At 43.0% G+C, this 18,266-nt stretch overlaps 1 protein-coding gene and 1 long non-coding RNA gene across 2 annotated transcripts in view; one reads left to right on the top strand and one right to left on the bottom strand.

The window, feature by feature from the left end:
- Positions 1-18,266, top strand: part of LOC140247735 (uncharacterized) — a 34,081-nt gene that overhangs the window by 11,566 nt on the left and 4,249 nt on the right. The gene's annotated exons all lie outside the window — the stretch shown is intronic.
- Positions 4,201-16,566, bottom strand: SERPINB5 (serpin family B member 5). Its single transcript, XM_072327607.1, has 7 exons — positions 16,439-16,566; positions 11,501-11,675; positions 9,193-9,330; positions 8,107-8,224; positions 6,650-6,792; positions 6,010-6,177; positions 4,201-5,644 (listed from the first exon to the last, which is right to left on the bottom strand). Exons 2-7 carry the CDS (start codon positions 11,672-11,674, stop codon positions 5,252-5,254), a joined length of 1,134 nt encoding a protein of 377 aa, XP_072183708.1. The 5' UTR covers position 11,675; positions 16,439-16,566; the 3' UTR covers positions 4,201-5,251.

The raw sequence follows: 18,266 nt of genomic DNA, 5'->3' as shown, positions 1-18,266 counted from the left end.
AAGTTCCTTTTGAATTTAATGGTGTCAGGACTCGGACACTGGGTTGTGCAGGGTTCTTGCTGGGATTTAGAAATCCCTTGTTTGGGGCAGAGCTTGCTTGCAGAGACAAAGCAAATGAATAGGAAATGCATGAGCTTTATGTTGCCTACAGGTAGTAGGTACTCACTCAGGTACTGAGCCAGCTTTCTGCGTGTGGAAGGATTTTAATTAGAGAGAGGAAGAAGTATTTCCTTGATCTGTAACAGGAATCCCCACCCAGGGGGTATTCTTTTAAATTGCTGGAGCTAAGAATAGGAGTCCAGGAGGAGCTTATCACATGGGTTTATGTCCCCAGGATGCAGTGAGATGCAAAGAAAGAGATGGGAAGCACAAATCTGCACACAGTATTGGATCTCTTCAGTAATATTTTCCTCATTTTCACTTTTTTCTGTTCCGTTTGCATTCACTTGGTTGTTTGCTTTTCCCTTCTGCATATTTCTTCAGACTTCTTAGTCTTTGTTTCTGCATCTTTTTCTTTCTTTCTGTATATTGCCTTTCCCATTCCATTCTCTATCTTTTTTTCTGCTGCTTTTATGAGTCCTAGCCACTTTTCAGTCCCATTTTTGAATACCTTTCACTACTTTCCTCCTTCCAAACTCTGTGCTTTCTCCCTCCCTCTTATGCTGACATCATTCCTCCACTGATTTCTTTGACTTACTCTGTATATCTGCTTAGAACTTCTTTCCAATTGGCTTCACTGCTTTTCCTCAGAACATAGAATCATAGAATCATAGAATCATAGAATTACCCAGGTTGGAAAAGACCTTGAAGATCATCAAGTCCAACTGCAGCCTAACCAGTACCCTAACTCTAAAAACCCTCCGCTAAATCATATCCCTGAGCACCACATCCAAACGGCTCTTAAACACATCCAGGGATGGCGATTCAACCACCTCCCTGGGGAGCCTATTCCAGTACTTAACTACCCTTTCTGTAAAGAAGTACCATTTGTGCAAATTCTGACCTTTCTAGGCCCTTGGGATAAAATCACAGAATCATAGAGGTTAAAAGGGACCTCTGGAGATCACTGAGTCCAACTCACTCCTACAGAAGCTCCTTAGAGTAGGTTACACAGAAAAGTGTCCAGGCAAGTTTTGAGTATTTCCAGAGGAGACTCCACAACCTCTCCGGGCAGCCTGTTCATGTGCTCTGTCACCCTCAAAGCAGAGAAGTACTTCCTCTTGTTGGTATAGAATTTTTGCCCATTTCTTGCCACAGGATACCAAAAGGAGCTTGGCCCCACTCACTTGACTTCTGCCCTTTAAGTATTTGTAATCACTGATACGATCTCTTCTCCAGGCTGAACAGTCCAAGGTTTCTCAGTCTTGTCTCATAAGGGAGATGCTCTGGGACCCCAGTCATCTCTGTGGCCCTCTGCTGGACTCTTTCTCCGGTAGCTCCCTGACTTTTTTGAACCAAGGAGCCCAGAAATGGACACAGTACTCCAGATGTGGCTTCACCAGAGCAGAGTAGAAAGGGAGGATCATCTTCCTCAACCTGCTGACCACATTCTTCTTAACACACCCCAGGATCCCATTGGCCTTCTGGGCCACAAAGGCACACTGCTGACTCATTGCTGACCTGTTGCACACCAGGACACTGAGGTTCTTCTCTGCAGAGATCCTCACAAGCAGCCTAACCTGTACTGATACCTGCACTCATCTCTCCCCACGTGTAGGATTCTACACTTGCACTTGTAACATACCCAAGGATCAAAGCTGTACTGCTTTTCCAGCCAGGTCAATTGCTTGTATGTGGCATTTTTCAAGTTTCAAAACCAGCTGCTCATCCCCAAAAACAATTCCTGCTACTGCAAAACATTAAGATGTACTAGTTCTCTTCTACAAAATGCTAGGAGCAGGAAGTGGGCAATGACTGTGCAGCTAAGCAGGTTATGAGATGACTAGACTGCATAACACTGCAGTTTGCAACTGCCTGCAAAAGCCAGCCATGGCTTGCTTTTTTCCATCAGGCCAGTTACCCATCATTGGATAGTAATGTTGTGTTGAAAGGTGAGGTGGAGTAGCTTGGTGATCTGAGCAAGTCCTCACCTATGCTCACTTTCTCTGTCACAGCCAACGCCTTTCAGTACAAATACGTTTCTATACACAAGCTCCCACACAGGTTTTCCCATGTCCTCCCATGCAATTTCTTGCCCACAGCCCAGAGGCCAGAATGGGTGGAACAGTACAATACCCTGTAATGACATTTCTCACATTAGCAGGAGCCGTTCTGATATTTCCCTCTCACATGCTGCAAGTTGAATAGGTTTTACATTGGGACTTCTAAATTTCCATAGGACTGGAAGGGTCGAGGAAACAGGACTAGTACACTTAAGTCCAATTGCTGAATGGAACAAGGATTATGGCATGACCATCCTTTTTGGCTGTGTGATGTCCATTGCATCAAAAGCACAAGGCTGGCCTGCTGGCTTCAGGGGGCTCACAAAGACAGATTACATCACAGCTCTATCTGCAGCTGTACTTTCTGGCCCTCCATGGGCTGTTTGAGCCTGTTTGTGTTGTTGCTTGTTTGGTTTCCATCCACACTTGGCTCCTTCAGACTGGGCTGTGGCATAAGCCTAACACCTTATCTGAACTCACTAGGTGTAAGTATTTTAGATCATCTAAGATACCATTAGTAAAAGCTAAAATTCATGATGATTAGCAGCTTAACGAAGCAAGATTAAATATTAGTCTAGTCTGGATTTACTAGTAGGAAATAAGAATTATTTTCCAAAAGCAGAGAGAAGAAGCAGATATGGAAAATGAAACATCTTTTCAAGGCCTTCTGTAAACTGAGACAGCTTCTTATCTGAAATATCAGCTTGCCTTGCAGAGGCTGGGGTACCTTAGTGATAGTCAGGAGGTGGAGGCAGACAGGTCTCTTCCTGAGGCAGTGTTTCTGTGTGCTTTCATGGGATAGCCCTCCTTGGCAAAGGCCCCAACAAGGAGCTCTCTGGGAACGTACATGGATGCACTAGGTGTTCTGATCAGCATTTAAATGGAGTATGAGCTGGACTGAATGGCTCCTACATTGCAATGTTTTCATGATCTGGAAAATCTGAGAGTGATATCTCAGCTTTTCTCCTTCAATAAGTCTTATCCAGGCAGAAAAAGAGGGATGGGGCAGTCTAACAGAGATTTACATCAGTCTAGCAGACCAGCACAGCAGGAGCAATGAAGTGTGATATGGCTTGCTGGATACCTGCAACTACTAGACCACAAGTCAGTGCTGAAACACAGAGAAACTGCACAGACTGTAGGTAACTAGTCCACCTTGCCTATGTGCAGACTGCCCAGCTTCTCATCAGCTGCCAACCCCACGTGCAATGCCCAGACCCATGGGGAATCAGTGGACACCACCATGATGACAGCTCTGGATAACTACAACCCCAGCAAAACAGATCAGACAATGATGAGGCACATAAAGCATTTTCCAGACACTCAGTTATCACTGAAGCTATTGAGCTAGTTGTTTCCTATCAGACAGAATGTAATTAATTCTTACATATTGCGTTCTTTTATCCATGTATCAGAATGCCTGATGAACAGCAGCAAAGACCCCTAGATTCCTGCAGGGACTCACCTCTTGTTGGTTTGGGTGGGTTAGTCCCCTCAGTGCCTTCAAAGATGTGTACACAACCAATGTATCCGCTAACAGTCTGATATTAAGATCAGAGACCATTAGAGGTTCACAAAGGGAAGCCAAATGGTGAAATCACTTAATCTTTGAGACTAAAGGCTACCTGTGGTTTAGGAACATCAAGAATCAAACTAGAACTCTCTCCAAATCCATAATAGCCACTGTGCTGTTCTCTGGTATGAGAAGAAAGGAATATGTATTAAAGGTTGTATGTTCCCCTTTAGAAATCTCTAGGTTCTTTCAGATCTGAAGAACCAAGGGGAACACTCAGTTAAAATGGCCTCTTCTTTGAAGATGCATAATTGAACTCACTCTATATAATGACCAACTAGTTACATACTCCTTAATTGTCAGCTATTATCATGTGGTCCAAAAGGGCAATTCAGTCACAGATTTATTTTCTTCTTGTATTTATTTTAACTGTGTCCTGAATGAATCTATCGATTTCTGTTCCTATCCTCTGTTGGAGGCTGAGTGAAGGAGAACATACTGACACTGGATGTACTGCAGACATTTGACACAGGTTTTGTAGTGCTTTATTCTGAACAGTAATTAGGTAAATCAGTACTGAACATATGCAGCAGGCAGTCTTTAGATAGATATGAAAACTAATTACCATAATTTCATATGGAATTTGGAGACTGGTAATTACAATGTTAATCTCACTCAAGTCAAAGTCTTTATTTCTTTCTTGAATCCCAGAGGTTATATAAGCATGTGGAGCCTCCTTAATGCTGAATCCAGGAGTGCCAGAAAATCTGTATCTGAAGAGTGTGGCACTTTCACTATTAATCCAAGTGATTTCTACCCTAGAACTGCATAACCTTCTTTTTCTCAGAGTATATATGAATTCCTCTCAGTTGCAGTGAACTGGTTACCTCTGCCATGTCTGAAGGAGAATGAGTGAAAAAATCCCACACAGTAGAGTGCAACCTCCCCAACCTACGAACTGATGTAGCTCACACTGAAGAGTCTTCTGGGCATTTTATTATTGCCTCTTGCATCCATGTGTGCAGCTGCTGTTTCACAGATGCAAACTCTGAGTTGTTTAGCTGCACTATTTCACCGTGCATTAGCAGAGCAGCCTGGATCACCAGGCTATAGCCAAGTACAAGAGGAGGGCTATCACACCACATGTCCACATTTTCCCCTTTTAGGCACTGAGTATGAGTCTTGAGGGAAGGTGTTTTTGATATGAAGAGGAACGCAGCTCTTCCCCCAGAGCCTTTTCCAGCTCCTTGTCTTTCAAAAACAGGTTCTCTGTTCATTTTGTTTTGGAAAAAGATGTCACAGAGGAACAAAATATTCTTGTGGATGAGGACGGGATACTTCTTAGTAAAATATCTTGTGTTCTGCACAGTGGGAATCCTTCAGCTTAAGGGGATTAAATAAAAGGAAATAAACTAGTTCTGCTGCATATGTAGAGTACATTGTATTACCCTGTTGATATATGAACCTCTTAGAATTCCTTTCAAAGGTGATAACCAGGACACCAATCTTTACAGGAACATGCATCACCATAAATGTAATCATGTTTGGTTTTTTTTTCATAATTAATATTCCCTGCTTAAGGGGAACAGAATCTGCCTGAAAGAATCACGGTGCGAGTTTTGTTGTGTCTAAACAAAAAGAGAAACGGGTGGTCAGCTTTAAATTCATCTTTGTGTTGCAGAATCCGATATCCGGGTACCTCTAGAGACTCTCCACCCTGTTCATTTACTTCCAAGGAGACTTTATGAACGATCTTTGACAAAACCACACCTTTGGTTTCACACATCTCAGAGAAATCTGATGCACTCTCATTAAAGACATTTGTCATGCCGAGGCTTTCCAGGAGTGGCTTCAGGTCATAATCGCCTTCCACACTAAACTTTGGAAGAAATACATTCACTTTAGTGTTGGCCATCATGCTGGGATTGGTCCACTGTAATAATGTCTCAGGTGTGAGTGCTTTTTCCAGCTGAGGACATAAAGAACAAAGGAAATGAATGCACAGTCGAGAGAAAGTGGGAACAAAAAGATCATTTCTGAACTCATTACTTTTATCAACCCCCCAAAAACAAAGTCCAAAAGACAACTTTTGCTTGTAGCATTCAGAGTTAACTTACACTCTCAGTTACACTGATGTAAAAATTATTTCATCTATAGACTTCCAGAGAAACTCCATTAAATGTGCATACTCTGATTATTGGTTCTTCACAATCATCTGCTATGGAATCAGCTCAACAACGTAATGAAGGAATCCAAGGAAGACTAGACTACCCACAGCTGACTAACACAGCTGTGCACGGAAAGCATCATCTCAGTACTGTTTTTTTCTCTCACCTTTTCCAGGCCAGTTGTGTCATCTTCGATGTCTTTGGGGAGCAGAATGAGCATGCTTATATGTTTGTTAAGGCATGGAAGTTCAAGGATTGCAATATTTAACTCTTTTACGTAACCCAGGCAAAAAGTAGCTTCCAGATTCATCATTTGCACTGGCTTAGTTTCAGTCTGCAAAACACAAAAAGAGACAATCGATTACTCCTTTTAATTCACAAAGAAGATGAGAGAGGATATTTTGCAAGCTTGCATGAAAGTGGTACATTGATTGCTATAATGGAATTTGTTGGCTTTCATATGTAACGATATCAGTAAGACTCTACTAGTGAAAGCTGTTGGTACTTTAAGAGGAGTGGCTTTCCTGTGACAAGATGTACTTAACACAACACATTGGGGATGTGCTTTAAAGGAAAAAATTACCTACTATTAGTGACCATCAGTGCTTGTTTCACCAACAGCTTCAAACTAGCAACATAATAAGAAAACTGGCTTAGGTACTTTTACAACAGCATATAAGTTTTGATAGAGAGTGCCATAGTAGTAACAAGTATTTCTCACTTTCTCTCATTGAAATTTCCTTAGCACAAAACTGGCAAACATTTATTTGAATGGAAGCAGTGCTGTATCTTATTTCAAGACATACCTTGTTGACTTTAAAAGGACATTCTTTGATCTCTGCCTCTGGGAACTTCTTCATCCAGTTTGTGACAAAATAAGCTGCATTAACTAGGAGGATCTGCGTCTGGTCGCTTACGATATCCTCATTCAAAATATTCTCCATTTTGCCTGTGAACATGGTTAAGCTGGTCATTAATACAGTATATTATCAACGTATGTGAGGTTTTCACAGAATGTGGAAACTGTACTGAATTAAAATATTTCTGCCCTGCACCTCACAGATAACAATTTTAATTATAAAGGGAAATCCCCAAATAGAAGCATTTAGTTCCCTAGCTGCAGCTTCATGTTTGAAACAGAATTTGGGATCAAGATAGATCTTCCAAACGACATTTTTACTCAGTTTACATAAAACAGAATAAAAAATGTATCTACTGCTTTTGTTTTGTACTCTAAAGAAGATCCTGAAGCTTCAGTGAAATTCAACAGATAGAACTGAAAAAATATTTCTCATTTAGAAAGCAAGACTTCAAGGGAAGTTCCAGTCCAGTTTCTACTCACTTTTGGATTGATACATACACTCCAATTACAATTCATAACCAAATAGTGCCGTGGATTTAAAAAAGAGAACGTAATTCTTTTCCTCACTATATTTTGTGTCTGTACAAACGCTGTCATAAGACATTGAGTTCATCATGCTGTGGATGTTAGTCTTCATTCATGCACAAATCACACAGGCAGTGCAAAGTACTTCCCCGTGGGCACCTGTGCCACCTTGGGATGGACCAGATGTGACTCAGGCACCCATATTTTCATATTTGTACCACATGAGGGCAACAGGCAGCAACCAACCCTGGAGCTACCTGTAAACAGCATGTACATAAGCTCTGCCTTGGGCACCGCGTACCAGACCTCTACCCCACACAGACAGGACAGGTTCTGCCTGGGAGCCCTGATGGTCACTGAGAAGCACTTCTTGTGACTTAGTGGCTCAGAGTTACTGCAGGAGAAGTGCCGCAGCCCTGTTACCACCAGAGCATCTCCAAGTAAGGAATATATGTTCACCTGTGGTCAAAATCAGCTGTGCTGCTGAGATGAGATACTAATTAACAGCCTGGAATTCAGAATTCAGCACATACTCTCCATTAGAGAACGAGGCCAGGATTTGTTGCATTGATGTCAGATGTTTGTGAAGCTCCGCAGCCAGGAGCTGTCATTGTCCCAGACTTTCCCAGTGAAAACAAATGAGCTGCTTTGCCAAAGGCTAATGCAAGGTCTGCCTCCAGAAATGCTACAGCAATAAAGTAAACGATTTAAAAACATGCTAACACAGCTAATCCTCATGGATCCAAATAATAGGTGTAGTCCCATTGCTTTCACTATATATTCACTTCTAACAGCAGTAGTTAACAGATGTCATGAAGACAAAGATATCATTCTTCAAAGAGGTAAGCGGCATCCCCGAGGTTAGGCCCTACTCACCATCAGTTAGCTCTGAGAGAGATTTATTGATCTTTTGTCGTGTTTCCTCTGTTTTTTCTTTGAACTCCACCAGTTCCAGCTCCGATGGAAAAGGCCTCTTTGTGGAGTTAACAAAGTCCTGAAAGACGAAAGGTACAACATCTAACCTTTCTTAAATGCTCTTCACTGGATGACTCTACACAGCCTGCAACACCAGTATCCCAAGCTGTTGGCGGAGAGTATATTACAAAGAACAGCTAATAGCTAACAGCAGGTGACAGCCAGGATACAAAGTCACATTCAACAGATTGCTCCCAAGACTGTCCAGTTACATTGGTTTCTAAAGTAACTTTGGTGCTGCAGGAGTGAACATGCAGCCCGAGCTTGAAAGGATAAGGCAGCCTTCAGTCTAGAGCTGGGCAAAAAGAAGGGATGAGAGAAAGGCCACAGGCTGCTCACAGTGTGCCTGTCCTTGTCAGATGAGATGCCCACTGCTGTGGATGGAGTCAAAAAGCAGGCAACCTGATTATAACACCATTTAAGCAGGCTGTGAGTCTTCTGAAACATCACTTCTAGGCTGAAGTTGCCTTTGCTTGGGGCCCTATTCAAAGGCAACTGCGATAAAACAAACACAACATTTTTCTCAATTGTTTGCAAGGTCCTTGAGTTTCATGGCCAAACAACACCTTCCTCACTTGTATTCTTTGAATAACCAGGCTTGTGCCTCCTCAGTTAGACAGAGAAAACTACTCTTCACGCAGTAATTACATGGGTGTGTGGACTAGACATACACTTGCACTACCATCTTTATTTAAAATCCTTCCCAGTCATACTTATATTGCAAAGCCCTTGATGTGGCATAGAAGTCACACTGCATTCAAAATCTACTGCGCCTACTGACCTATAACATATTAATGAAAGAAATGCGACTGTAGCAATGGCCGTATTGCTTGGGGTCAAGCAGAACAATCATCCTCCTACAAACTTTCATTACGCTGCTCATCATCTGAGTCTAGTCAAGTAAAAGGTAATAGTGAGAGAATGTGTTTTGAATAGCATTGAAGTCCGGTTGATCAAGCAATTCAAGCACTTTTCTGCAGTACTTACTGTGGTAGGGCTGAGAGACTTGTCTACATAGAGCCGCTTGACCATTTTCAGTGCAAAGAAAGAGGTGAGTTTGGAAACATCTGCAGTTACCGTTTGAAACCCAAAAGAAACATCTTTGACGTCTTGTAAATGGAGCACCTGATAATGAACATAATACAATACTGAGTGCCTTTCTTTTTATTATCTAAAAATTCATAGAATCATAGTATCCTTAAGGTTGGAAATGACCTCTGAGATGATCTAGTCCAACTGTCAACACCATGCCCACTAAACCACATCTCTCAGTGCCACACAGTTCCCTGGGTAGCCTGTTCCAACACCTCACTGCTCTTTCAGAAAAATAATTCTCCTAATATCCAACCTGAGCCTCCTCTGGTGCAACTTGAGGCCATGGCCTCTCATTCTATTAATGCTACCTGGGAGAAGAAGGCAGCCCTGACCTCACCACAGCCTCCTCTCATGCATTGGTAGAGACTGATACGGTCTTCCCTGAGCCTCTCCTCCTCCAGACTGAACAATCCCAGTTTCCTCAGCTGCTCTCCCGTAAGATCATTGCTCCAGACCCTTCACAGCTTTGTTGTCCTCCTCTGGACATGCTTCAGGCCTAACAGCTTGGCAACAGATTATCCTCGTTTTGACCTGAGCTCTGACTATTTGTATTCAAGCTAAAAACACAGTTTCTCACTCTTATTTATTACTAAAAAATTAATTCAACGTTCCAGTGAGTTTCCTTTCTGGAAGTGGGTTACTTCCTTAAGAACTGCTTACCAGATGGCAAGGTTTTCTGATTATTGACACACAGCGTCATGTGGTATTTCAGCAGAAATCAATCAGAGGTGAGCTTTGGTAGACAGAATGTAAGCTAGAGGTACGGCTGCTGACCCACCTCCCAGCTCCTGGGAATCACATGCCCAGCTCCAGGATGTTCTAACCTGACCTAAAACTCTCTGCTTTTAGGTGCCTGTCTGTTGCAAGGTCTTTGAGAGTGAATGTTCCATTAAAAACAGCCTACCCAGCCCTCCTCACCTTCCCCAGCCACATTAGTGACCTCCCTTTCCCTTTCAGCCTCACTCCTGCTCTTTATCCCTGAACACACTACAGACACAGTAAATTACCTCTTGAGAAATGTGAAACGTAAGTGCAATTGCGTAACAGAACTCTGTGGAAGTGGATGTTCACTTACTATGGGATGGTTTAGTGCAAATTGCAGGCACAAGTGAAAGTGAAATTAAGCACAGGCTAATATTTTAAGCTCTTCCACTGGAAAGACAGCGCCTGAATTTTGAGGTGAGGAAGCCTCAGGGTGCCATTTAAACTAGAAATAAGATCTAAAAATCTTTATTTATTTATTTATTTATTTTAATAATCCTATTTGCGAAAACACCCAGCAGGTCTTTGTGGTTATATCACTTTGTTGCTGTGCAAATGGGCACATTGCAAACCGTAGGATGAGCTGAGGCACCGGAGGCTGTGCTTCAGCAGTGTGCCATCAGGGAAACCAAAGGTACAGGGAGGAACTGCTAAAGGAAGAAAAATGTATTCAAATCTGTGGAATGCCCCCGAGATCCTGGTGATAATCAACATATAAATGCTTGCTGAATTTGCTTCTCATTCACCTCTAGGTAACAGAGACTGCGGGCACTGGGATAAAAAGAGGCTGTGTAAATCCTGGCTCTCACAGAGGCAGTTGTGCAGCCTCTCCACGCCGCAGAATGACCTCAATAAACTCATTGCACCATCACCATGATGCTGCTTCGTGGTGCTGTAAAACCCCTGGGCATCTAGAGCTATTTGCAAGGCAAACCACTATTCAAGCTGCGCTACCTCCTACAGCATTATCTTCCTCTCAGCTGTATGGCAGGAGAAAGGGGAAATGGCACAGACAAAACTGATAAAATTACTTGGTAATGGCAAAATTATTTCCAGTGCTGGTAAGCTTAGGCAGTCCTTGATAACCACAAAACAATTATCCAGAAAATGCAGTGACTTCATCAGTGACATTCAGCCACAATCAGCGCTCTGCTGAAAGGAGACAAGGCCTTAATGCAACTGCTGAGCGCTCTGCCATGTCCATGTCCCCATCCACCTTGTAAATGCTTGAGAAAGGTGTTTTTTTTTCCCCATATGCCAGTGATTTTCAGCCTCCTTGATTGTGTGGAGCCTTGGAGTGTGGAAATGTTCTGGAATTTTGAATGGACAGTTTTCTATCCAGGGGATATCCTGTACACTATTAACAAGAATAAATAGAAAAGCCACCTCTGATAACCGTATAATTTTGTAGCTACAGAGCAGCATGCTGACAGCTCACCTTTTTCATTTGGTCTGCAGTGTCACCCTTTGTGGCTTTATATGCCAGAGCCAAAGACGTGGAGGTACACAGTGGGGCAAAGACAATATTGGCTGTTTTGTCCTTCTCGCATAGCTTTTTGAACATATCAACAGCAAAGGCAGTGTTTGCTAGTTGAAGAGCATCCATCGTCATCCTGAAACAGAAAAGGATAAAGAGAGATGACCCCCAGAGTGAACTCCTGTTGCAGCGGGGCTGGCAGGTCACTGATTTCCTTGATGAAGGAGGCTGGACACCAGTATGGGGAGTGGACAGCTTGAGCCTATAGAGGGAGGCGAAAAAGGCTTGACCAGTCCTTCCCAGTCTCAGACACCACCAGCAGCATTTGAGGAAAGTCTTGTCCATGCCCAACCAAGGTAGCTCAGTACAAGCCCTTACCTTCAAGTGACAGCTGGCAATTCTGCATGCTATGTGGAGCCAGAATTACCAGACGTACATGGAGAAGTCTGGGTTGGTCAAGGTGACCCACACATATCGAGTCACGCTGGATAACATATGGATTTAATCTCTTTTTAATTGATACCCTTCAAATGTGCCAACTTATAAGGCATTTTGCCTATGCTTTGGGCTCTCCTAGTGCTTTGATAGGCCTTTAAAAGTTTCACAATCTTTCTCGCCTCTTGCTTTGTGTCTAATTGTTCATTAAAGCTTTAGCTGTGGTACGTCCTCTCTCTAAGGGGTGATTCCCTGTTCTCCCTACCCTTGCTAGAAGTCTCCAGAAAGCTGTCTGGTCCTGTAGGTTGAGATCATCCTAGAAACTCTAAGTACTTAGCCTCCTACATAAATACTGCTATGTGCCCACTCATCACTTACAGTGAGGACTGCAAATGTTTTCCTAGCAGTTCAGAGTAACTGCAATTGCTGCAGGGCTGTTAGCTGATCTATGCAGTCAGGAATGGAAAAGTTAGTGCCAAGTGACAGATGTTCTGAACCATGTTCTGGGAATGCCATGGAATACTCCGATCTTCCAGACTGCTTTCTTAGATCTAAAACTGCACTTTAGTGTAATTCTGTTTGTGTTGATTAAAGACAACAAAGGCAAACCATAGAATTTCAGTCAGTATCACATTGGGCTTAAGACCAGCAAGGACACAGAAGATGATGACTCCTTTGGGATAGTGAGTTTAGATAGAAGAGTTACACTTTTCTACCCCCAGAATCGCGTGTCCCTTAAGAAAGGGAAAGGCAATCTGATAAACTGGTGTTCGGCAGCCCTATCTATTGAAAGAGACCGAAAGGAAAAGATGAATGCTGCAAGGGACTTCAAATGGGCAAAGACTGCCAACAGAACTCAGAAAGTTTCTTTAACATGTTCTCTGCCCAGGAAAAAGAAAAAATGGCGAAATATCAGAATGTATATGGCATGGAAAGTTTCTTATCCAGACATCTATTCACAATAACACTTCAGGCTCTGACACAGAAGATGCAAACAGGAAAGTCGCCTATTTATCTGAAACATTACCTCGATGTGAGGTTTGCTGATCTTCCAAGAAGCACCTTAAGGACAGGGATTTCTCTCAAATGACTACTTAATACTGCAGTCTTAAATGTGTACCTGGCTCGTACCTTTTGCGTCCTAGATCTCATCAGATGAGTAAAGATCTCCCCAGATGACAGCAGTTAGGTAAGAGAAGACAGAAAGGGGAGGAGAGGACATCTGGGCAGTGAACTCTCTCCAGAGTAAGAACACCAGCTCCCAACCACTCACTCTTATCCCTCTTTGGAATGGCATTTTGAATGACAAAAATCTGCATTCGAGAGCATGCGTCGTATTGCCCGGACTTTGCTGAATATCAGACATCACTGTATAGAGATGCTGTGGCAGTTTTTGTAGTTGAGAGTAGAGATTTCCAAAATAATCTGGTATTTATCCATTTTTATAGGAGTAACAGAACAGGGGAGTATTTTGTCTGCAGTGCAGCAGAGAAAACTTTGACTTCCACATAAGACCTGTTTGATTTGAAAAGGCCTTCCCATCTCTGTTTCCATTAACTTACATATGTATATATTCTACATATTTAGTAGGGTCCCTGGCTTAATTTTAGCTAAAAGACTCTGTACAAGAGGTTACTGAAATGTACTGCATGATCTAATTAAGTGAAAAAATAATACTGGCATAAAACCAAGGCTTTTTAAATCCAGGTTTGAAAAGCACACTTACCCAGTGGTGTCCTCTCACATAGTGCTCTGACTGTTGGCATTAGCAACAAAGTACTTCCTAATTACCACTGAATGCAAAGAGAGCAATTAATCTTGAGGAGGAAAAAATATATATGTATTAAATATATAGCACCAGTTACCCCCAAATAAAAATGAAGAGGAGGATGTTTGCTACATGTAGAGGACTCCTGCAAGACGCTTTTCAAGCAGAATGGGACTGTCCATCTCCCATGACAGGCAGTGTCCTGAGATGCTTGGTAACAAAGATTACCCTGGGAGATCCCATTTTACAGTGTCAGCAGGAATCAAGCTGGTGTCAGAGTGAGGTCTGGGAAATGTTCTCAGAGTTTTTCTGGGTGTAAAAGTGAGAACTCAGCGCCAGTCAGCATTACAAGCATCTCTGTCATTCCTGTGGTCACAGCTTCTCGCATACAAAAGCAACTCATTACCAGTAAAGTCAAGCTTGTTAGAAACGATGAACTCTGCATATGTCAAAGGAGAAGAGAGCTTTGGGCAAAACAGTGGCGAAGGACAGTAAAATCAAATATGAAGATCTGGGACTGCCGCTGAGGTTGCAGCGGTGCAGAAAACCTTTTCTGCAAGGTTTCTATGTTCCTCTTCAGTGAGGAAACCTGGAGGTGCTTCATGGTGAGCCTTTTACAGACCTTCTGTTCACTCAGTAACTGGTGATGCTTCCCAGTGCCTTTGTTACACCTAGAGAACCCGTTCCTGGTAGTGGCAAGGCTTATCACTCTTATTTTTTCTTTCTTTTAGTGCTACTGCTGATATAATGCACATTCAGAGGATTTTGTTGGGGGGAAAAAAAAAAAACAAACCCTCAGTTTCACCCTGCTGTTTCAGAAATGGCTGAATAGCAAAGAATAATCTCTGTCTCATCATCTTTTTTAACTGCATCTGGTCGGTCTTCTTTTTTAATGCTCCATTTATTAATGACATATGACACATAGAAGCTCATGACATTCATATGCTCGAAAGGAATTTACTGCATGAAACATTACAAAATCTTGAACCTCTTTCAAGCCCTGAGCACCCCAAGCTGTGTCAGTGACTCCACTGCAGCAAGTTCTGGCTGAGTGAGAAGAGCTGAGGCCCCCCTCAAGAATAAAACCCATCAGGTGCCCATGAGCAGTCCCAGAAACCAGACCCAGCTCCGGAGTCAGTAATCACAGGAAACTCTCACACAGGGAGGAGTCAACAAAATTGGAATTGAAATTTCAAGAAGGGCTGCTTGGATTCTGGCTGAGTCCCTGCTTTCCCAGTAGGAGCAGCAAGTCAGCATTCTGAGAGGCCTGCGGCACGGTGGCACCTTCTAAGCACAGGCAGCTTGTGATCCACCCAGCTTTGCTTAAAGCTATGACGGGGGCTGCAAAGTTCAAGAAACACGCTCGGATAGAGGAGGAAGCTGAAAGGCACTAGAATCAGCTCAGAAATAAATAATTTGGAGGTGCTTAGTAGCATAAGATGCTATTTTTGCTCTGTCACTCCTGAATGCAACCAACAGAACTAAGGCTTTGTTTACTATTTGCTTACTAAGAGAAAAACTAAATGTAGCTTATCTTCTAAAAATTAATCAGAAGAACAGCAACATCTCTGTGGAAACTTGACAAGTCATGTCAGCCAAATGGTAAGAATCATCTGATAAAGCAGAGCAAGTATTCCTTTTATTCTTGCCTTTGTTAAAGAGCCCTGAGGAGAGCACACCCAGGGCAGACAGGGTGGTGGCCATCCAAGCTGGGCTGGTACTGGGGCTGTGCACTAGGGCTACGGCTCAGGAGCGGTGAGTGAACACCCACAGTCATTTCAGTTTAGATAAATGATATGAAAGAGCCCACGTATGAATGGGGCATTCCCCCTCCAAACTTGCTCATTTAACATGATCTTACAGGAGCTCTTGCTTGGATAACACAAAATGTAAAGGAACAAAACTCTCGTGAGCCTCTTCCTCCTACTTCTACACAAATGGCAGCTCTCTACCAGGCAGGCTGCACAGCACTGTGACAAAGACATGATTCCCTCTGAACAGATGTTTCTCCCAATGTCAGACTGATGCTTTACTTTAGTGAGATCAGAGCGTTCATCGGGTTGTGGAAAAAGCACCATCAGCAACACACTTGAGAAAATCACTCCAGGAATTAGAGAGTCTCCAGAATATGTTTTATTGTGCCTCAACAGTCAGTGAATTTTTCCAACCGGATGAGCACGCTGAAGATAAAGTAGGTAATTAGCAGGCTTAAGCTCTTGTCCTTTGAACTAGCAAGGCTTAGACAAAGCAAACAGAGCAAAGCATACAAACCCATGCAGAAAACAAGAAGAATATTCTTTTGTAAACTTCTAAAACAGTCTACACCTACTTAGAGAGATGGAGCGTTTTCGTGGCATCACATACAGCCTGCTTTCCTGATTCAGGAAAAGCCATTTGGAACAGTCAACAGGTAGCCTAAGTATTCTAATAATTCCTAATATCTTCACAGTCTCACCTGTCAGACCCCACTCGCCATCAGGGGTAAGGAATGTAGATGGGTAAGCACAGCAATGCTGGGACAGAACCAAAATGTTATAGTTTGAGCAGGCTTTTTCCCACCTTTAATTCCACATGCTGGCTTTTTGTATGAGCTTCCTTATCCTGCTCACTCTACGCTATTGCATTTCACGTCGGAGTTCCTAACTGTTGGTTAGGAATCAAAGTACCAGAGGAAGAAAAAATAATGCTGTACTTACTTTGCAAAGGTATAATCCTGGTAAATGAATCAACGAAATGGGTCCGACACGAAGAACTAGAGACCTGTGGCGAAACCTTGCTGAGCAGAAGAGTCTGTTAGCTTGCCTGCTCATTGACACCACTCCCACTTTCCCAGCCCTAATTACGCACACACTCTCGCTTTTTTTTTCTTTTTTCTTTCCCCCCCCCCCCCCCCTTAATCATTCTTCAAGCAGCTCCTAAACTGGAGGAGCAGTATGAGTCACACCTGAGTTGTCTTTGCCTGCCCAGCTACAGAGCACAACAACATGCTCCAGCAGGAAACAGCAGCCCAGGCACATTGCCTGCAGCAAGTGCCCTACAATAGGCACCAGACGGGAGGGAGCAAAGACTCTTAAAGAGAAGGAGTGCAGGAGTGAAGGAGCAATTGAAGGACCTTCTGAGCAAAACCAGTGCTCCGAGGTACATTGGAATTGCTGTGATTTGTAAAAAAAAAAATGCAATTGTGAAAAAGACACGCAGGGAAGGCAACGAAAATGTGTGATGTCAACCCAGCACTTTGCATCTGTGTATGCATTAAGATAGTGTCTCAGTGTTGTCATTGTGAGGGTTGTGTGGTGTACTTGGTTGCCTCAAAAGCCCAAGGCCAGAGTGGAGCTCATGCTCAAAGAGAAATATCTGCTCATCTTGTTGCTCTCAAGCAGGAGATTTCAGAGGGAGGAGAACGCCACAGCTCCTTTTCAGCATCTCCAGAATCGGAATCGCTGCATTCAGGACTCAGTGGCTACTTGATTACTGATGAATCCAATGGCTTGGGGGCGGGAGGGGAAGAAAGGGAGAAGGAGAGGTGGTGGTGCAGCTTGACATTCCTATTTGATTTGAAAAATGTATACAGTCCTTAGCAAGGAAAAGGTGGTCTACTACACACTGCTCCTCCCAGCACGGAGTCTAGCTACCCACGGCACTAACAAGGACTTCCTGGAGTCCAAGTCAACCTTAATGAAGAAACTGACACCCACAGACACAGCTCCTGTCCAAACCTCACCCATTCCAGATGACCCTCTATGCCCTTAGACTACTGAAGTGCTACAAAAAAAGTAAACATCATTGAGCTTGCTTTTAAGATTGTTATGCTGGCAAATGAAAGGACTAGGAAACCAAAGTGTCTTCCCGGACATGATACCTCCTTGGTGGCAGTGGTAACTGAGTTGTTATCTCCTTCTCTAATGACACAGTCCTATTTTATTTTGAGTGTAAATCACACCACAGCTTCTTGATCAGATCCCAGCAATATGTCCTTCCTAAGGACTCATTATTACCAAAGGAAATCTTATTTTCCTTTCTGCTGCGATGAAGTAGGGTTCAACTTCATTTATTTACCAGACAGTGAACATAAAATTAGTATGCTGTACCGTGGGTGAATTCATAACAAACACTAAGGTGTGGATGTGTTTAAGCAATTCAAAGAACATTGAGAACAGCTGGCTAAAATGTGTCATCTGGGCAATAACTGTCACATATCTAATTATGCCTTGCACTGGGAGAGAAATGTTGATAAAAATCTACAATAATATTGGCTGCCAGACTCTTCTCAGATGTCTGCAGGTAATCTAGAGCCAAAGGAACAAACTTTCCTTCAGGCCCAGGTCTTCCAAAGACGGCCCCCTATGGAGTGGCTCAGGAGCTTCTGGATACACAGTGGTGGGGAGTGGCAGACAACAAAACTGCCTTGACAGAGATAGCACAGCTCATCACCTTCACCTCCTATCACCATCGCCAGCTTCATCACCATGTAGGCTGGAAATACAAGTGGGTGCACTGGTTTATTCTAAAAGCTGAGCAGGGAAA

Source organism: Excalfactoria chinensis, chromosome 2 (assembly GCF_039878825.1).
Source record: "Excalfactoria chinensis isolate bCotChi1 chromosome 2, bCotChi1.hap2, whole genome shotgun sequence".
Taxonomy (NCBI): Eukaryota; Metazoa; Chordata; class Aves; order Galliformes; family Phasianidae; genus Excalfactoria; species Excalfactoria chinensis.
This window is presented reverse-complemented; position numbering and strand designations above follow the sequence as displayed.